Consider the following 21652-nt stretch of genomic DNA (forward strand, 5'->3'; position numbering starts at 1 on the left):
CAATCATTTGGTCTATGTCGGAAACTTTGGTTCTCCTACGGATCTCTTTCTGATTCGATCTCGCAGGGAAATTCCGACCATATCCCTCTCCATTGCTCTCTCCCTCTACAAGCGACCATGAGCTTCCTCATAAGGCGCATAGTTAGCTACCACGGCTACGTAAGCTCAGAGCATACTCCAAACATTCAGCTGGCAACGCATCTCTAAACCCCTGGTGTTGCGGATGTCCATAGGTGGTTGTCTTACCGCTTCCAAACACGTTAGGCTCTTGCCTATTTCTTATATATAAAATAATACCCACCTCATATGTTTAGAATCAGCTCCATTCAAAGAACAATTTATTTTCTGTTTATTATATTTTCTTTAACGTTATAAGAGTTCAACCCTGTTCAATGGATTCATTCCTCTTGTATTGATTATAAACTAGAATCAATAAATTTCTGTTGCCGTATTTGATTTGCATACATACATTATTAAGATGAAATTAAAATATTAGATTAGAACTTATATTAAAAGCTATTCAAACACTGTAAATTGCTTTTAAAAATACAAGCGCAAATTTATTAAGCCTAGAGCAGGGGCGTGCATTGGTTTTCTAGTAAGGTAGGCAACGTGGATCTAACTAGTAGCTTTGGAATATGAAAGATTGCTTATTGTGGGTGATTGGTTATGAGTGGGTGTTAAATAGTAGTTTGATTATAAAATAATGAAATCAAATTATACTAAATTAACTCTAACACTAGTGCTATATTTATTTAGGTTTATAACAAGGTAGGCACTGCTTAATTGCCTATATGATATACCAGTGAAGGCTCCATTGCACAGAATGCCAGATAGATTATGGGTACCACAACGGCGTCTATTTCTGCCGTGAAGCAGTAAAGTGTAAGTGTAATTACTGTGTTTCGGTCTGAAGGTCGCCGTAGTTAGTGAAATTATTGGTCAAATGAGAACTAACCTCTTATGTTTCAAGTTGACGAGAGCAATCGTAGTGCCGCTCAGAATTTTTGGGGATTTTCAATAATCCTGAGCGGCACTATATTGTAATGGGCGGGGCGTATCAATTACAATCAGCTGACGTCCTGCTCGTCTAGTCCCTTATTTTCATTAAAAAAATATGCATGTAAAAAAAAATTCGGACGAAGTTGTTGGCAACAGCTTGTATAAAGTTTTTATATATTTGTTATATGGCCACATGATGCGCAAAAAACAAGAATAGAATAATAATAAAAATATATATTATATTTGAAGAACCTAATACCATTTACAATATATGTACCTAGTCTAGCCATAAGCTAACTTTATGTATTAAATACATAAAAAAGGATTTTTGAACTTTTGGCTTTTATCAAGCCTTTAATCTGTCCCGAATCTGTAGAGTTACAAAATTTAGTCACTGTTCGAGCATTATCAATAAACATATTTTACTGTCTTATAAAAAAATGGGTCTATCGTAAGTCCTACTACTCCACAGCTGAATATCTAAGTGATCGGACTGCCTGGGACTAGATTATGATTTTTTTATAGCAATATCAATGACAGTACACTATTGTATATTTTATTTAAGGGACGAGGCGATTAGGATGTTCAGTTGATAGTAATGTAATGTAATAACCCATCAAATTCTGAGTGTTAAGTCACGTTTGCCCAGTAATACTAGCAACGGCGCCCTTCAAACCTTAAGCGAATCGATGTCAGCGTGTCGATTAAGCAGATTGTGTCTTTTAAAATTGACTACCTATATTTTGTAGCCTAGGGGGTGGAGATCGGGGCTAGACAAGCAAGACGTCATATTCGCGACATTGGCATTAACATTCAATGCCTAATGCAAACTCAATTTAAATCTAAAACTATGTTAGATTGTTGTTAAAGGCTATTTTATTTATATTATTATTATTATAGGATTTCGGCGAATTATGGGATTAAACGCACTATAACCTTTTTAGTTCTAACAGCACGCGACCGCCCAAACATTTGGTCTTCGACAGAGGATGTGTTGGAATGTGTATCGATAGTACGATATACGAACATACGACTGATATCTAGCCTTTGAAGTGTCTGGAAAATGACCGACGGCGCCATACCCACTTCGTACAAGGCTTGTGCAAGGCAATCACTGCAATTCTGTTTTCTATAACAACTCATTCCATTATTTTTCTTCTCGAAGCCTTACCCGCGATTTCGTCCGCGTGGAATAATTACTTTGGGTAGCATAATTACTTTTAGAACACTTTGCAAATAATACACTTACAAACTGCTCTTCAGCTGCTTGCGGCGCTCTTCTTTGATACAGCGGATATCCCTAGTCATTGTGGACAGTCTCTCTAATAGCATTTAAGTGCGAACTTGAATCTTAAGTTCTTAACAGAAAGGTTCAGGGTTGCTTCTTTTCAGTCTCTCTCCGAAAATGACTAATAATAATAATACAAACTTTCATCCCTGATTTCTACCCGTTCATGCCCTTTTTTACAAAAAACGATAGCTTACGTCCTTTCCCAAGGTCTAGTCTATTTTTGTATCAAATATCGTATTCGGAGTCAGGAGCGTGCGGTTGTTTCCACTTCCATACGAATTCTGGTCCACTATTTCATCCCTACACAGGTCGAAGCTTTTAGAACGCTAGGCTAAACATTTATCTATTTCTTATCAAGTGCCTAAATAAGTTTTATGATGTCATCTTCGGTAATGACGGACTTCCATACAAACTTCCATACCCTATTTTAACCCCTCCATTTATTTTTTCCCAATAAAATTTCTATGTCCTTCTCCAAACTCTAGTCTATCCCTATACAAAATTTTATCAATATCGGTTCAGTGGATAAGGCTTGAAAGCGAAACAAACAAACTAACATTCACATTTACGAATTGTATTATTTAAAATGAAAAAAAAAGTGAAATGGCGGGAAATGAATTCTTAACATAACAAACGCGTTCCAAATCTGAATCAACAAAAATAATAATGGAAGTTTTGAAGTTGTCACAATATTAATGATCAGACTAGATATTTTGTAGTTGTGCCTAATTTTTTGAAAAGTCAGCTCCGACCATAAAATAAAGTGCTCAACACTCTTGAAAAAGTTCTAATTTTAAAATATCTTCAATTGTGATAGATTTGGTATTTGATTATGAACAATTACTGTGGTATGCTTAATTTTTATTAGAACCCTCATTCGTGAAACACGAAATCTATAAAAGACACATACCTATGTTGCTAAAAATTTTTGCATCTATTATTATAATTATTTGGAGAGGGTGGCTATTTGGCTTTTCCTAATGTATCCTCGTTACACCGCGTCAAGTATTGAACTATTGTGTTCGCCACTCATACTTATAGCTCGTCTTCAAGCCCTGCCGCCTTTACGAACCGAAGTATCTTTTTGACTCGAGTATTACAAACAGCAGCTGGAAGCAGGGTTTAGTTGCCGAGCCATCTTCCTTGTACAATCTTTGAAGATGTACTTATTGAGTTTTTTTCAGGAAAATAAGGAACGAGACGAGTAGGACGTTCAGCTGATGGAGATTGATAAGCTTTGCCCATTACAATGCAGTGCCGCTCATGTTTCTTTAAAAAACCCAAAAACTCTGAGCAGCACTACAATTGCGCTCGTCACTTTGAGACATAAGATGTTAAGTGTCAGCTTAACTTAACTTAATTTGCTCAGTATTTTCACTAGCTACGGCGCACTTCAGACCGAAATACAGTAATGCTTACACAGTATGTCTTATGGGTTTAGGATAAGAGCACCTGTTAATTATAAGCCAACAACATCTTATTATTACCTTATCTTGCAAATAAAGATGATTTGATTTGATTTGAGTAATGCTGCTTCACGGCAGAAATAGGCGCCGTTGTGGTACCCATAAACTAGCCGGCATCCCGTGCAAAGGAGTCTCCCACTGGCAAAAACTGTGTTTGAAGCATTTGATCGACATAACATTAAAAAGGCCTACAATCGCCATTTTAATTATAAACAAGCACCCCCGTCAGATCGGAACAACAAAACGATTGAAAAATCAAAATCCGATGTGTAATATCAAACCCGCATTATAATTGGCCGTCTATCTCTGACTTATGCCCCTTGCTCTCAAAACTGCAATGCGTTTGTCAACCTTACTGCACCGTGATATGGTTGAAAATCAATTGTGACAGTGTTCTAAGGCGCATACACGGTTGTAATATTTATAAGACGTGTATCAAAACCGAAGAGCCGACGTCTTCCAGGCCGATGACGTTGACGTGAATACTGACATCCCCTATAGACGATGGTGTAAGAGAATTACAAGGGAGTTTAAAAAAATATTACATTTATAACACTATAGGGAGAAAACTATTTGGTCAGCTCATTTTATGAATGTAAATAGCGCCTTAAAAGCGCAGTGCCATTCCAGGATTTTACCATCGGCATGTATCAGCTGTGATGTAGTACCTTCGCCATCCAGAGTAGAGATGGACGCGAAAAAAAGGATAGAAGGGATAAGAAACTCTCCAAATTTTCAAAATGCCACCTCAGAAGTAATACAAAATCCTTATCTGTCTATATCGCTTCTTAAATTACATCAAAATCAGTACAATAGTTTAGCAGTGAAAGAGTTACAGAAAGACAGCCTTCGTGGATGCTTCGTGAACATGATTGTCATGATGACTGTCGAAATTTTTAATTTCGTCAAAAAATATCGCGTCGTCGCCCGCGTGAAAAATAAGTAGGTACCTACTATCGATATTTTTGAGAGATAAAATGGCAACTTTGGGTTATTATTTACTAGCTGACCTGGCAAACGTTGTTGTGCCATATATATTATATATGTAAACCTTCATTGAGCTTCAACGAATCTATTACAAAAGATTTCATTGAGATCGGTCGAATAGTTTAGGAGTTATTAGGGAACATACAAACATACATTCATTATATATATAGATATATACACATCGCGATATTTTTATCGATCTATTTACGATATACAATTCCGTAGTACATTAATTTGACCACATTAATCTTAACAAAAATATGTTTGTTACGACATCACAGTCGACAAAAATCTTTGAACTTTTCTGTTTTTCTGCATTTATATGTATGCATTAATATAAACCTTTCTCTTGAATCACTCTATCTATTGCTGAAAACAGAATTAAATGCGGTTACATTAAAAAAAATACGATAATGTTCAATACTAGCTGGGATATTTTTAGTAATGTTTTGCCCTTGAGGTCGCTATCCCAAGAAATCGCCAAAATAGCTCATAATTGTAACCATTTCTTAACGATTTATATAAAGCTTATATTTTTACAAAAAAACTATTATAAATCTATAGAATATGAAAAGAAAATTCCTTTTTTTCTTTTCATTTATATTTTTTAAAGACAGTGCGACACAAAAGTTGGAGCCATGAGAATTATTGAATCTAGATAAAAATTTAACGAAATCTTATTTATTGTACATCTGTTCAACATGACAAAGTTTTGTTTGATTTTAAAGAAAATTGTATAATGTTTGTAATAAATTAAAAATGCTTCTAATTCTGAATTAAAACTATGGCGATCTTCTGCGAGAAAGGAAGCCTAGCTTTCGCTCGATTCCTCAAAGCTATCGGTTTGGTCACCTGCCTATAAAAACAATTGTATTTTAGAGTTTTATAGTGTGATCAATCTTAGAAAAGTAAATTAAAACGGTTCCACTTCTCACTTACACCACACGACTGTATCGCAACTCGATGAGCAAATAAAACACGAAAGATCCCGCGAGCTTTGAATAAGTTAGAACCAATATGAAGATTGTTTTACATATTATATTCTGTATATTGAACATTGTTCGCGATTGTACACAATTGTTCGGATTCCAACTTGTTGTTTATTGTATTGTTGGATTGTTCGAATTACAATTAAATTGTTTTATTTGTTTGTCACACTGTCCGACGCCTAGCTGCTGACTGATCCGCTATTTTGACACTTGGAAGTACTTTTGATATTCCTTGGAGAGTATGGGTACCAATCACTTACCATAGTTTATTTCTCAAGTTCGTTTTCTCCTACTCTAAAAGAAAATAGCCTCACAACAGTCGAAGAGATCCAAAAATCTATTTATCCAGATATGTGTAACCTCATTACAGCATATCAACACATGATTTTTGAAGGAACCCATGTTATATTCCCGCGGAATCACCGCACAAATCCTAGTCTAGTGTGTACCTGTATTACGTGAAAACAGGCCTAGGTCAAGCCCTTTCGAGCCTTTTTTTATGAAGGTTCAGCTGATGGTAATACGCTCTGCCCATTGCAATGAAGTGCCGCTCAGGATTCTTGGTAAACCCCAGTAATTCTAAGCGATACTACAATTGCGGTCGTAAGACGTAAGATGTTAAGCCTCATTTGCCCAGTAATTTCACTAGCTACGGCGATCGTAAGACCGAAACACAGTAATGTTTTCACATTACTTATTACAGCCGGCATCCTGTGCAAAAGAGCCTACCATTGGTAGGCCTGTTGTTCGACCAGGCTACGACATAAGGACCCTCAAGAAAAGAGCACACCTTTAGTACACCTTTAAGACTGGCAACGCATCTCTTGGCACCTGTTGTTGCGGATGTCCATTGGCGGTTGCCTCACCAACCCGTGGGCGTCTTGCCCGTTTGCCTCCTCTTCTATAAAAAAAAGGTTGGCTCATCTTTCTAGTTAGCACTACCTTCGAATTTCGCACGTGTGTGTTCACAGTAAGAGCGCTGAAACATAGTATGTAGGTAATTGAAGCCACTTTGTTATGGGGTAGAGATCGAACTTACAAAACCAGATTAGAGGCAGGGGCGTGCATCCCATATAGGCAATTGGGCAATGCCTACCTTAATAAGATACAAAATTAATTATATATATCACTATTATGAAAGTTCACTTAGTTTCGTATCTATAATCAAACTTCTATTGAACCACCACCCAGTAAGTTTTACATTACGGTAAATACATAGTAAAAAACTTTGCCTCGCAAGGTAACGTCAACCTCTGCGTTATGCGTGCAATATCTAAAACACAAACTTAAGTATTAGGTTGACAATACGGTCACAAAACACAAAAAACTTCAATATTTTGACCTCAAAACCTAAAGCTGCTCGACTAAAACGCATTTACGACTAATAAGATCTACAGTACCTACCTTGCTAGAAAACCAATAATAATAATAATACTTTATTTCAATTTCTTTTACACTCACTGCAAATAACTTAAATTACTAAATGTACAATATTTATTACGTAAAACCAATTATTTACATCTTTTTATCGCTAATTGTAATAATACATTGAACATTGAAAAACGGTTTTGCAGTGATATTAAAAGAGGTTGGCCTCTGATCCCGAAACTAGTGAAAACTGTATCTTCGGGGTCAGTGATTCCTCGACAAATGACAATGACAAACGAAACATAATTAAAAAATTAAAATTAAATGTTAAATGTGAATGTATGTGTGTGTTTGTGTGTGTGTGTGTTATTCTTAGTGAGTAGGTTACAGTAGACTTTCCATTTCTGAATATGATAATTGTTTAAGATAAGTGGTGGATTTCTTTTTTACCTCAAAATTGCTTAGTGTGTAGATAAAAGTCTTCTCATGAATCTTATTGTAAGGCTTAGAGGAGAGAGCATCATATTGACGTTTTGCGAAGGCCGTTTTACATTTTATTATAGGACATATTTGGAATTCTCATCAGTGGCGTGGACAATGCACCCCACTGTTTAGAGGCAACGATCCTGAGCGCAGACGACGCTCTGTCCAGGGATGTAATCGTTAAGTGTGACCAGACGACTATTTCGTATTTTTTACAGATATCAAAAAGCCTTAAACTGACATCGAAAGTAGGAAGATGACATCAATACCTTTTTTACACCAAACAAGAAGTATCCACAATTTTGATATTAAACACATATTTACTAATCTCATACTAAATGGGTGTTTATAATTGAATAGATGATAGCAATCTATTTTTTATAAAATGAAACATTTAATACCAATTATAGAAGTATATCGAAATTAAAAAAGAATGCCAAATATTGCTGAAAAAACGTGTGATCTGTGAGATTGACCGCTGGGGGCGGGGCTCCGAGTGGCTCAGTGATTGGCATGTGACAGGGGGTCGCGGGTTGTATCGCGAATCACAGGAAAAAATTATTTTAACTAGTACATGAGGGTTCCGTAGGCTGGTTTGATATTAATTGGCATTTTTACGCATTAATTTACTTTTTTTGACTTACTCGTGTAAGGCATTGTCAATGGCATTGAGTATGTTTGTATATAATATTCGAACAAGGCAAGGAACTTAGGCCTACCAGGGGTAGGCTCCTTTGCACAGGATGCCGGCTGTTATAAGTAATATGAAAACATTACTGTGTTTCGGTCTTAAGATCGAATATATACTCACTTTGTATAAATTGTAATTGAAATGATGTGTAAAACAATCTAGTTGTAAATATTGATTGAAAAGTGTGGCAATGAGTTTCTTGCCACTTCTTATTATTAAAGCTCAACCTTTTACGTAGTGATGGCAAACGAAAAAAGAAAAGAAAACTTTGATTAGTGTCATTTCCTTGACCTACATCAATTATGATTTAATTATATCATAAAATCAAGAATTATTTATCCCTGTTGTTATAATAAAATTGTTACATATCAGAGCTGTCAAACTATGAGTCAATAAATTCTCTCATAGAATATATGTTCATACAACAAATATTGCACATGAAAATATTTATGGATCGCAAATCTAAATAAAAACTATCCCATCTCTCAAGTTGGACAAAACTGCACTCCATGAAATTATAGGTATACTTATAGTTTAGGAGTTCACTGGAAACAAACATCAGGACACTGGATTAATATACATAAAGATATATTTGAGAATATAATAATTTACGATAGTATAGTCAGCGAGATATTTGATGTTGTATTTTTCTATTTAAGAGGGGGCTAACGGGCAAAGACTCACGTAATAGGAAGTGGTGAAACAACCGCCCATGGACAACTCCTGTTCCGTGGACAACTCTAACACCACAGGTTAAAAAATGCGTTGCCAGCCATTAAGTTGGGAGTAGATGCTGTAATATGCTCTAATCTTGCAAATCCCGAAGACTGCAGCCAGAAATTGATTCCACAACAAAAGTTGTGGAATGCCAAACGTCAACATGATGCAGAACTTGGAATTTTGGATTTTAAAAGATAATATAATATAGGTCAATGCGTGGCGTTGTTTGCAAAGCGCGGTCAAAACACAAATGAATGAAAACTCTTCCTAATAGACGCGTAGGCAGAGTTTTGCTTTAGACAATTTTTGAACGTGATTGTGTCTAGTTGACGTCAATGGCCATCTAGAATTAATATGCATTATAATTTTTAGATCTGAAGTGCGCCGCAGCTAGTGGAATTATTGGGCTAATGAGACTTAACAAACTAGCGTAATAGACAAACACTATCCTCGTTACGGCGAGACTAAATTTGTTGAATGTTCATGTGTGCTAGTTTTACAGATGTGTTAATGAGTTAGGGAATTGTGTAGTATTTTTCTTTTAGACAATCCCTATGACAAATAATGATAAACGGTGTCATATTCAGGTACACAATATTTTATTTCTTAACATTTTTTTATAATTTTTAAAAACAAGTGCATACAATATAATTTAGTGAATATGTTCTAGGAAAATAAGCACCACAAAAGCAGTATAGAAGACTCACTATTTGCCTGTGAAATGTTTTTTTATTTGGATTGTTGTTGTAGATAGCAACACAATCTAACACAGAACACAACATATTTTTTTATTAATATCCGTTTAATTTAAATTTGATAGGAGACTATTGAACACTAAATTATTGCAGAGCGGTTTCACCATCCATCTATACCATCTATTTCTCACACGTAGGTTTTGTGTAAGGTTAGTGCCTGCTATCTCACTCTCACACAGGGTTCGTCTAATACGCTAGTATACTGAGTTTATGCAAAAAACACTTTATATCCTCTAAATGACGACCAAAATTGCCGCTCAGAATTTTCAGTTCCATCAATAATACTAAGCCGTACTGCATTTTAATAGACTGGGCGTTTGATTTACCATCAGTTGAACATCTTGTAACTTTTTCATATAAAATAAGATTAAAAAGTAATGGACCACGGAACCCAAAATAGTTTACGATCGAAACATTGCATCAAACACAGCTGGATATCCGATTTGGTTCAACTTTCTGAAACCGTATCATCGATTTTTTTTGTCTAATTCTTGATAGGTGTGTATTAACATGATATAACTTCGGACAGGAGGGTATTTTGAAGTTTTTATTTTTAACTACCATTGTCTGACCCGTGGAAATAATTGGTTCGTTGGTTTTGATAACTATTGTATTTAATACTGTTTAATAATTATCCGATAGATATCGGCCTCGCTAAGTATCGGAATACTGGACCTCGAAATCACGAGCGATTGCCAATTCGGTGGTCATCTGGGGGGCAAAGCCAGATTGACTTCGATGTATGACACGCCACAAGTTATGATATCATCCCCACCATCTGGATGTGTGGTGATCCTCCACTGTGCGGTTTTCAAGGAGCTTTCTTCCACGTACTACAAAACTGTGGAATGAGCTTCCTTATGCTGTGTCTCCGGGACGATACCACATAGGTATCTTCAAAAAAAGCACGTACACCTTGCTTAAAGGCCGGCAACGCTCCTGTGATTCCTCTTGTGTTGCAAGAGAATGTGGGGCGGGCATCACTTAACACCAGGTGACCCGTACAATCTTTTATCCTCCTTTTCCATTAAAAAAATAGATATCGGCGTTACATCATAGAAATGAATCAATAAAAAGCATCGATAGCGCAATAGGTGGAACCGTTGCCTTTCACTACGGTGTCTCCTGTTTGATTCTCGCCCGCCACGTACCAATGAATTTTCGATTTTCCAAGGCATATTTACTTTAATTCGATGCTTTATAAGGCTGGCAACATTCTTGTGACTCCTCTGGTGTTAAAAATTAATTTGGGCCTCGGTGATATTTCTATTATGATAATAAGGGATATATATATAAGAAGATCATTACATTCATATAATGGTATTTGATACGCCCTGCCCATTACAATGCATACTCAGGATTCTTGAAAAACAAAAATTTCTAAATTTCAGAGCGGCACTAACATTCCGCTCGTTACCTTGAGACATACGATGTTAAGTCTCATTTGCCCAGTAATTTCATTAGCTACGGCGCCCTTCAGACCGAAACACAATAATGCTTACACATTACTGCTTCACGGCAGAAAAATCCTGTGCAAAGGAGCCTTCCACTGGTCAGTATACCATCAGGAGACCCATTTGTATGGATTTTTGTCCTTCACTACCATTTAACACTGCTAAAGTTGTTTAATATCAATAGTAAGTAAATTGTAGATTTATTTCATTTGAAGTTGAACCAACTACTGTATAAACTCTCGTCACTGGGAGGAGAATTCAGTTTTCAGAAGAATTCCGTACCATTACAGTAAAAATTCGAACACTATGTGCTTTTTAAATACTTTTCATTTTTTTTTAATTTACATACGGACTGACGTATTAGTGTATCGCATGACATTGCGATAGAATTTCCATTACGAAATGATTTAAAGTACTTTAGAACTCTTTAATCTATATTTTTGAAGTAGCAGTTAGCAGCTTGCCTCAAAATCTGTTTGATCAATGAAACTATAACTAATTTGAAAGTAGATTGGTAATTATTTCTATAAAAACGAAAATTTTATGAATGTTCGAAACTAAAGTGTAATTTTAAAAAAATACTTACAGAAAGTTCAATGAGTGCTATGATAATATAAGAATCTTTGTAGAGCTTTATGTTTTAAATGCATGTTGGATACCTATTATCGGGTAGCATTGAAATAAATAATAGAAAACAATGCATACAAGATTTTATGACTATACGTCACTCGAACGGTTAGCTCAGTTGGGAGAAAACTGATACGTAACGCGAGAAGTCGTGGGTTCGAGTACCGCATCGTTCATAAAATTTTGTTTTCGAATTTTATTTGTGTATAAATAATAGTAATAAAACATAAAAATAATGTGTTTTTGTCAGAATTATAATAAAAGAGCAGAGAGAAGAAGCCAAAATGATCGCTATGAAACAAACTTGCTACTACCTATAAATGAAAAGACTCCAAGAACTTACATCCTAGATAAGTTGTAAGATCGAATCCCGTAAATAAGCTGGATGAAAGCGAGGTCTGTGAGAATATTTCAACAGCATTTTGTATCATACGATACATTTTCTCGGTTTCAAATACAGCTGTTAATTTAAACAATAACAAAAATATATGAAATGCACGTTTTTAAGGAGCTTTCTTCCTCGTACTAGTAAGCTGTGGAATGAGCTTCCTGGTGCGGTGTTTCCGGGACGATACGACATGGGTACCTTCAAAAAAAGAGCGTACACCTTCCTTAAAGGCCGGCAACGCTCTTGTGATTCCTCTGGTGTTGCAAGAGAATGTGGGCGGCGGTGATCACTTAACACCAGGTGACCCGTACGCTCGTTTGCCCTCCTATTCCATAAAAAAATAAATAAAAAAAAATACACAAATACAACTGTAATCGTAATTATGAAATTTATTCAGGATTACTATTTTGTAAAAATTAAGTCCGAAATGTTATAGTTTATTTTAAAATTTGATAATCTAGCCGGCATCCTGTGCAAAGGAGCCTCCCACTGGTAGTTGCAAGAAGACTAATGAATTAGGACAAAATTGCAGTTGTCGATGTTATATAATATATAATACTTTATTTAAGGCTCACGACGGCATAAAAGGAATTTATTTTCTAAAAAATTGATTCCATTCGAATTGTTTTGATGTCACTTCAAACACTACCACCACTTCGAAGAAACTATAATTATTTATTATTACTATCATAATACTACTTTTATTATACAAACCACAAGTCTTTATATTTTTACGAAATAATTGATATATTTGTCAACCAAAACATCGTAGCGACTATATTAGCAAGCGATAACCATCGTACGTTCTAAATGATAGTCATCGTCTCGGCAATTTTTGATATTAAAATCTTCAATAATACCTAATGGATGTCTCAGAGATCGAGTCAGTCGTTGTATTGAGTGCACCCTTCACAATTCATTTTTTAATACGCTCTTTGTATTCCATGCTTTTGTCTTATTACGTCACCCCCTATTCTTTGTAGTGTTATAATTATGTAATTTCAATGTTGAAATTGATATTTGAAATGTCGTTTGGATAATGGTCTTGTTATAAAATGCTTGGGTGATATTATTTGATATTAAAAGTGATGACATTCAGGTTTTGTATTGTCACAAATATTGCAACTTGTTTTATTTTAGACTAGCTGACCCGACAGACGTTGTTCTGTATATAATAAATAAAATAATGTTTTTATATGAATTTGTCAATAATATATTATAACATCAAAAATTACTTCGTAAAATATGCACCCTGCTGTCGTAATGAAATTGTTTCACAGTAGAACTGTCAAACCGTGCGTCAATAAATTCTCTCATAGAAATTATGTATGGACACATCAAAGGAAAAACAAATTTGTTGTTTTTGTTTAATTTAGCAGCATTTTCCTATTTATTCACCTTTTAAACCTTTCCTGGACTTCCACAAATAATTCAAGACCAAAATTAGCCAAATCGCTTCTGCCGTTCTCGAGTTTAAGCGACACTAACGAACAGCAATTCTTTTTTATATATTATAGATTGATTACTTTGTACTCTTTCTGATACTTTTTCAAATGCTACAATCCAAGTATCTTTTAAATCTTCTCGAATTGAGTAATCCTTTTTCATATTTTGATTGATATTACAATTTGGTCATTGGTCAGTGGACCTTATAAGGTATTTGGAAAATATGTAACTCTGATTGGTAAGCTCTGTTAATCGCGAATATCTCCTATGACCACAACCATCCTACTATAATATACTATTATTACTAAATTCAGTTTTGTATTTACTTCTACTTCAACTGATGTTTTTAATTTTGAAGAATATAATATAAAAACTATGAATCCAAAAGTATCCAAATCAATTTATAACAAAAAGAGGTCATCGGATAACAATGTCTCCGCGTAATTGGATTGACAAGATTCCCGCGAATAAAAGATGGGGCCGATGTCATAAAACTATAAGAAGGAAATATGTCTAGAGGAAAATTTGCCGGCCATAACCGTGACCATTCGAAGCCCCAAATGTCATACCAATGAATTCATGTCGGCCATTTTTTTGCCGGTTTATCGCGTTTCTTTATTACGGTCGGGCATTTTGCGTTTTTTATAGCAATGGAGGGTTAGTGGCATCGGAATAATTTGTTTATAACACCCATATTGTCATATTGGATTCCAACAGCATTCTTTATTTTCTAATAATAGGATCTTATTGGATTTAGAATGACTTCGAGAAAGCGTTTATGATATATGAATACTAAAACACTTATATATTACGATGTGAGATATGAGAAAATTTTGACGCTTGATATTCTACATGATATTCTTTGTGTTAATTGATTTATATAGATATATGTTGTATGTTGAGTATATACATTTAGGGCTACTAAAAAATAATGGAGAAATAGAAAGAAAATAGAAGAAAAATAGAAGTAAAAGAAAGGTGAAATATCTTTTAATAGCACATGCTAGTTTTGTAATTCTTTTATAAAATAAAAAAAGAGATATACAACACAGGTAGATACTAACCTAACTAGTGGTTAGTAGTCGGTGATGAAATTTAATCGAATGATATCGCGGATAAATTGTTATAAAGCAATAAACCATAATATTATTTTTAAAATCTGTTAAAGAAAACATAATGAAAATATAGTATAAATATTTTTACGGAATTTAAAAATATTTTTTTCTATCTTATTAATTTATTATTAGATCTAGAAACAAGCAGAGTTTATTGAAAACCTAGCAATTAAAATTTAAGTAGTCGTTTACGTAAGCCTCATTAAATAAATTACTTTATTTTTATACAATGTTCTATTGTATACGATTTTTGTATTTCACGTTTAATTTAATAATTTAAATTATATTCAAACGACCATGAAACTTAAACTTTTATGTTCAGTCGTTGCTTGAACGGATTGGCGTGTTGACGATGTGAAATTTCAATAATATATATTAATTTTATTTAAAGCAACAATGTTAGTTACAATAGTGATAATATTATGTGTTTTGTTTCTCATGCAAATATATAGCACAAGAACGTTTAATTATTGGAAGAAAAAGGGAATAAAACATGATGCACCTTTGCCTCTTTTTGGTACTAACTGCAAGCAATTCATGCAAAAAGCGAGCATGACAATGATGGCTAATGAAACATATTGGCGATACCCAAATGAGAGAGTTGTTGGTTTCTACAGAGGCCTGGCTCCGGAACTTGTTATGCGCGATCCAAAACTAGTAAAACAAATACTTATAGCAGACTTCAATTACTTCTATAGCAGGGGATTTTTACCGAATAAATTTTATATTGAACCTCTTTTGAAGAATTTATTTTTTGCTGATGGAGATTTGTGGAAACTTCTGAGGCAACGATTTTCTCCCGTATTTAGCATTGGAAAAATAAAAGCTATGTTTCCTTTAATAACCGAGAGAGCTGAGAAGTTACAACTAGTAGCAGAAAAAGTATCAACATTGGATTCTTATGATATACGTGAGTTGATGTCAAGATACACGACAGATTTTATCGGTGCTTGCTGTTTTGGCTTAAATATGGATACTTTGAACGATGGCAGGTCAGAATTTTTAAAGATTGGCAAAAGAATATTTTCAAAACCTCCGGGAGATGCTTTAAGAGGATCCTTGAAAGTTATATCCCCAAAGTTGTTCAAGTATCTTCATTTTCTACCACCATCATTAGAGACATCCGTAAATAACTTAGTTATATCAGTAATGCAACAAAGAAATTATAAGCCATCAGGTAGGAATGATTTCATAGACTTGATGTTAGAACTGAAACAAAATGGAAATTTACTTGGAGAATCTATCGAACAGAAATATTTTGATGGATCAACGAAAATTGTTCAAATAGAATTTAACTATGCATTATTGATCGCGCAGGTTTTTGTATTTTTCGCTGCTGGTTTTGAAACCTCATCGACGTCATCAAGTTACACCTTGCATCAATTAGCTTATCATCCCGAAATACAACGGAAAGTTCAAGAAGAAATAGACACAGTATTAGAAAAATATGACAACAAAGTTACATACGATGCTGTAAATGATATGAAATATTTAGAGAAATGTTTTTATGAGTCATTGAGAAAATGGCCTCCCATTGGTTATATAATGAGAGAGTGCGCAAAGAAATATACGTTTCCAGAAATTAACTTGACCATTGACAAAGGTATAAAAGTCATCATACCTATAACAGCCATGATGAATGATGGAAAATATTTTGCTGAACCAGAAAAGTTTGATCCTGATAGATTTAAATCAATGAAAGACATGAAAAACAATGTATTCATTCCATTTGGTGATGGGCCGCGGGCTTGCGTCGGTAAGTTGAACATAAATATAATATTTGAGGAGTGTCTACCCAAAAAGTTATATCTACATGTTAAGTAAAATTTCAGGAAACAATAGAATAGTGAAATAAAGAACCAAGCTATATTTTGTATTTAAATAAACCCTTAAACTGTACAAAATAGTTTACATACCTATATTTTTAATAGTTCTATAATTTAGGTAACGTGAACGTTTTAATTTTTTTATGAAAACAAGGGACGAGACGAGCAGGACTTTCAGCTGGTGGTAGTTGATACGTCTTGTCAATTACAATGCAGTGCCACTCAGGATTCTTGAAATACCCAAAAAATATGAGTGGCACTACACTTGCGCTCGTCACCTTGAGATATAAGATGTCATGTCTTATTTGCTCAGTGATTTCCCTAGCTATAGCGCCCTTCAGACCGAAACAAAATAATGTTTACACATTGTGTTTATACAGTGCAAAGGAGCCTCCCACTGGTGTCATTCTGTTGTGTGTTCAAGGAAAAAGGATAAAAAATAACAGTATGAATAATAATAAATGCTTATAAAGCATAGTATGTTAGTTAAGAACTTACAATGAATAATTTTAGTGAAACGTAATCAAAAGTTATAAATACATTGGACTTGACTAGACTGAGAGCTTAAAATTCTTGTCTGCTATATTTAATTTACTATCAATAGTCATATTTTAGAATTTTATATTATTAATTTAATCAAAGTCAATTAGCATTTTATACCTAAGCCTTTTACAGAGTAAAATGCGGATAGCGTACCTAACGACATTTCATTAATTCTCTAGGTTGTTGTTTGCAATTCTTTTCAAAATGAAAAAAATTACATTTTTCAAGATTAGTAGCAATGTTACAACAATACTAACCATTTTTTCCTTACGTAACCCGCGGACTTGTAAAAAAGAAGGACTCCGCGCCGTGCTATTAGCGAGTGAGGCACCTTTATGCTAGTGTGTGTGCGGTTACGAGGGATACAATTATCACAATTTTTTCTCCCTTAATTAGTCATATGTGGCCACAATTACTTTTGATTTTCCTTAGTATTTTTTTTACACCCTTTTTCAACGCACGACGGCATTTTTAAAATATTTTAAATGGCCGCCTATCGGCCTGTAGTAGTGTAAGTGTGTGCGTGGGGCTATGTCTTTACACGTTAATCGGCTTGTTTTGGTGCTACACTGTTATGTAAGGTTACACGGAGTCCTTATTTTTTTACTAGTCCGTGATGAAACCCTGAAATATTAAACAATTTAATAAAAGAGACGCAAAAGGACATTACATTTAAGAAATTATTCGATTAATTAAAATAATAATAAGAATGTTTTTGCTGTCTGTCTCCGATCTTATCTTATTATTAATTAAGGTTAATTATTTTAAAGATCCTTCAATTTGAAGTTTATTTTGTTGGATTAGAGCAACAATGGTGTTTTTTTTTAAATTGATGTAGTAATAATCATTAGAATATTATAATAAAATCGTAGACGTGTCTGACAGTTACTGTACAGCAAATATTTTTTCAAAAAAACTAGTTTTATTGTACTCTTTAACTAACTCCTACAAGTAGTTCCAAGATTTTTGTGTTTTTTGGGCACGCAAATCTTAAAAACAGCCTAACTAATTTGATTGCCATTTTCATTTTCGTTTCATTTCGAAACAACAACAAGAAACAAACGCAGAAAAACTCACGGTCGCCTCGTATTGCTTAGTAATAATTTTAAGCAATACATTCAGGGCAAAGAAATCAAACCCCTTACTTCATACCTGTTCATTTTTTTCGTAAAAAAATTGGCCTTGCTTGATTTTGCCTCTTCTTCCCGTTACATCTTGTTATATCTCTCATCGATCAGACATAAGCTTTAAATGCCTACTACTCGGCTAAGTCAAGCTAGTAAGTCTTTTGTGGGGCGATGTATATGCTTTACAACAAGATCCCAGAAAATGTTCAAAACAAAAGTATTACGTTATTCAAAAGAATTGTTAAAAAACGTTTGTGTAGTAAAGGTTACTTTAACCAATTAATGATACCACAGATTGGAAATGGAGCGACCGCCCTCAGGCTATTAAATAATAAGTTTAATTGTACAGTATTACTCTGTAAAAGTATTAGATGAAAAAAAAAGCCCGCTGAGTTTGTTGCGCCCATTCTTCTCAGGTCTGAGGTATTTGGTTTTGGAATAGGTGGTAGTTTTTTTGACTTTCAATAACTGATTTCACATCCTATTTTGAATAAAAATATTTGAATTTCAATTTGAATTTGAATATAGTCCGGAAGAGTGGTCGTGGTCATCACGAAGTGACATCTTTTGGGCAGATGTGATTCGTCCCACGAGCATTCGCCAATTTTCCCTGCTGGCTGACAGCCTGGTACACTCGTTCGATGAACCCCCCACAGCAGACTTAAGACTTCCTCGTCATGACCTCTCTTGCGACGGGAGACATGTTATTATTAAAGTTCTACCTTTTCCGAAGTTATAGTAAATGGTAAACCTATAACTTTCGACATATATTAGAATCATTTGTTTTTGATGATTAGTTTTTACAGCTATTACTTCCCTAGTGCTTCATGATCTCTTGGCATTGCTAAAGGATCGCCAGTAGGGCCGCTCTATTTCCGTATAAACGTATTGAATATCTATCTAACAGGAACTAGGCTCGTGCCACGATCGTGCTAATAATTTAATGATACTTCCTCTATACCAAAGGTGGAAGACTCGGCCTGATGCAGTCAATGGCAGGAATAGCAGCTGTGCTGCAAAAATTTGACGTGGAACCATCTAGTGAAAGCGTCCCGAACCCCAAGGCAGATCCCACAGGAACTGTAGCAGAGAACTTCGCTGGTGGCTTACATCTCAAATTAAGAAAACGAAAATGTAAAAACAATTAGTAACTTGAGCACTGGGCTTCAGCCAAGGTTTGTACTAGTTACCTTATAATGTGTTTCGTGTATAGTTTTTATCATACAAGTACTTAGGTGTATCATTTATATTATTAAAAATTAATTTCACATAAGCTGAAGTAATTCATAAGATTAGGTGAGAAAAATTCTTGTTGGAACTTCATTTACAATTAAAATTTCATATATAGCTATTTTACCCATAAATTTAGAATAGAACAAGCGTATAGATGACCTGGCAGCTCGCCTAGCCGCCTATGACTAGCCTTCCCTAATCCGCAATATCTCAGGCCACTAGATTTTTCATATACACCAATCGAGTGTGTCATACGGCACTCTACTCCCTCACCAAGTTCTGACCCATATTTTGTTTATAAGATGTTTTATTTTGCATGTTCTTATAGCTTGCTTCAATAGCTTACTGCTACATTCACTCAAATCATCGTAATTATAAGTAATCTCTTGCTACACGTAAAATAATATGCGTTGACAGAACATTGCTCGAGTGCCAAAATCGCGCCGATCTGAGGCATACCACGCGATTAGAGTTTCCCGTAACGGAAAGGCTAGTCAATCAAAATTGGATATAGTAACAATAGATTCGCTTACCTTTTCTATTTTGCTATATTTTCGTAAGAGATTTTCTTCCCTCCGCAAGCTTTGTTTTTCTTTACGCTAGTATAATGCTCTTCATGTATTTAAGTCCTTAATAATACCATCATATCACTTAGTGAAGTTTGAAACAGCGATTAATTTAAGTATTTTAATAAAATTAATACATGTTATGTATGCATCTACAGGTTTTTCATCATGATTTGATCCAAGTCAATAAAGGAGGAAAATCACGGAAGCATACGCGGTGGGAATCAGTCTCCCGTCGTCTTTTTGTTTCATAATAAATTTTAATATTTAATTTTAATGCATGTTCATAATTTTATTTTCCTTCATAATTAGTAATGATGTTTTGAATAACTGTTAATAATTTAATATTATATTTTGTATATTTTTTGTTTATTAACTTAGTTATAGGATTTATGTGCTTTTAATATTATTTTGAATAATTTAATTTTCAGTTTGACATTTTGAAAATTTGACTATTTTGGTCTTACAAATAAACTCGGTATAAATTGATACCTGAGAATAAACCAAGAATATAAAAAATATTGACTAAATCACTGTCAATACCATGATAATTCTGAAGTTTTTCGAATTTCCAGCAGCCTTGAAAATTAACGCGGGAAACGTTCTACGTCCGATTATACTAATGATATACAAAATGCCTATTTGTAAATAAGTTACATATTCTTGGATTATTCTCAGGTATAACTTTATACCAAGTTTATTTGTAAGGCCGTATGTGTGTTGCTACGCATTCCACGTTTTGACAATTTAATACAATAAAATATTTGTAAAATTGAAACCAAAACTCTCGAATTTCAGACTTAGTGTAGAATATAACTAGGATAAACATTTTAGTGCAAAGGTAAACTATTGCAGGGGTGGTTTAGGCAGGCTCAGGGCGACAACCAACCGATATGTTTTGTCGCTTTACAGATCTTGCCCGCTGGTACCCTGGACGCGAAACGTCCAAGAGCCATAACTATTGGATATGGCAAGTGCTCATGACAAATTTGATTCAATTCTTCTGTTTTAGATGATTCAAAGAAATCATTAAATCTGTGTTGATTACACTTAAATATATAACATATTACTCAGTTTACATAATAAATATAGTTACTGGTACGAAAATTCAACCATGTATAAGTATATTTAAATACATTTATCCAAATCTTTTAAACCTTTTCTATACAAAAACATTGTTTCATTCATGTATTGATACATTATCATACATTATTTCTCAACTTCTACCAAACATAGCACGATAAGTGCTTTGACTTTCTTGGTGAGACTTGTAAATAAATTCTCGGTGTTTTATCTCACCACTGTCATAATATTTTAAAAAAGTTTAGTCGATGACACAAAAGTGAAATTGAGTGATTTCGGCAATTCTTAATTTGCTGATTCTGCAACCCCAAAACCACGTAGGAATACAAATCCTATGAATCCTACAAAACTATGTCCAAGATCTATTACATTCTAACTAGCTTCTTCCTGCACTCCAATACACAAGTCGAGGATGTTGTGATCAATGTTAATGCCTTATGAAAATCGTGGCTGTCTGAAATTATTATATTATCCATTATCCCATAATCCATG

At 34.3% G+C, this 21652-nt stretch overlaps 1 protein-coding gene across 1 annotated transcript; it reads left to right on the forward strand.

Moving 5' to 3' along the window:
* Window positions 1-15178: 15178 nt before the first annotated feature.
* LOC126969981 (cytochrome P450 6B7-like) lies at window positions 15179-20356 on the forward strand. Its single transcript, XM_050815636.1, has 3 exons — window positions 15179-16538; window positions 19245-19453; window positions 20236-20356. Exons 1-2 carry the CDS (start codon window positions 15179-15181, stop codon window positions 19424-19426), a joined length of 1542 nt encoding a protein of 513 aa, XP_050671593.1. The 3' UTR covers window positions 19427-19453; window positions 20236-20356.
* Window positions 20357-21652: the final 1296 nt, after the last annotated feature.

The sequence above is a fragment of the Leptidea sinapis genome, chromosome 1 (assembly GCF_905404315.1).
Source record: "Leptidea sinapis chromosome 1, ilLepSina1.1, whole genome shotgun sequence".
Classification (NCBI taxonomy): domain Eukaryota; kingdom Metazoa; phylum Arthropoda; class Insecta; order Lepidoptera; family Pieridae; genus Leptidea; species Leptidea sinapis.

What these genes read in the sequence shown, in the direction of transcription:
- LOC126969981 (XM_050815636.1), top strand. Translation starts at nt 15,179, where the DNA reads ATGTTAGTTACAATAGTGATAATATTATGTGTTTTGTTTCTCATGCAA. An exon ending in TGGGCCGCGGGCTTGCGTCG is followed by an intron (nt 16,539 to 19,244) that starts GTAAGTTGAACA and finishes TCTATACCAAAG; the next exon opens with GTGGAAGACTCGGCCTGATG.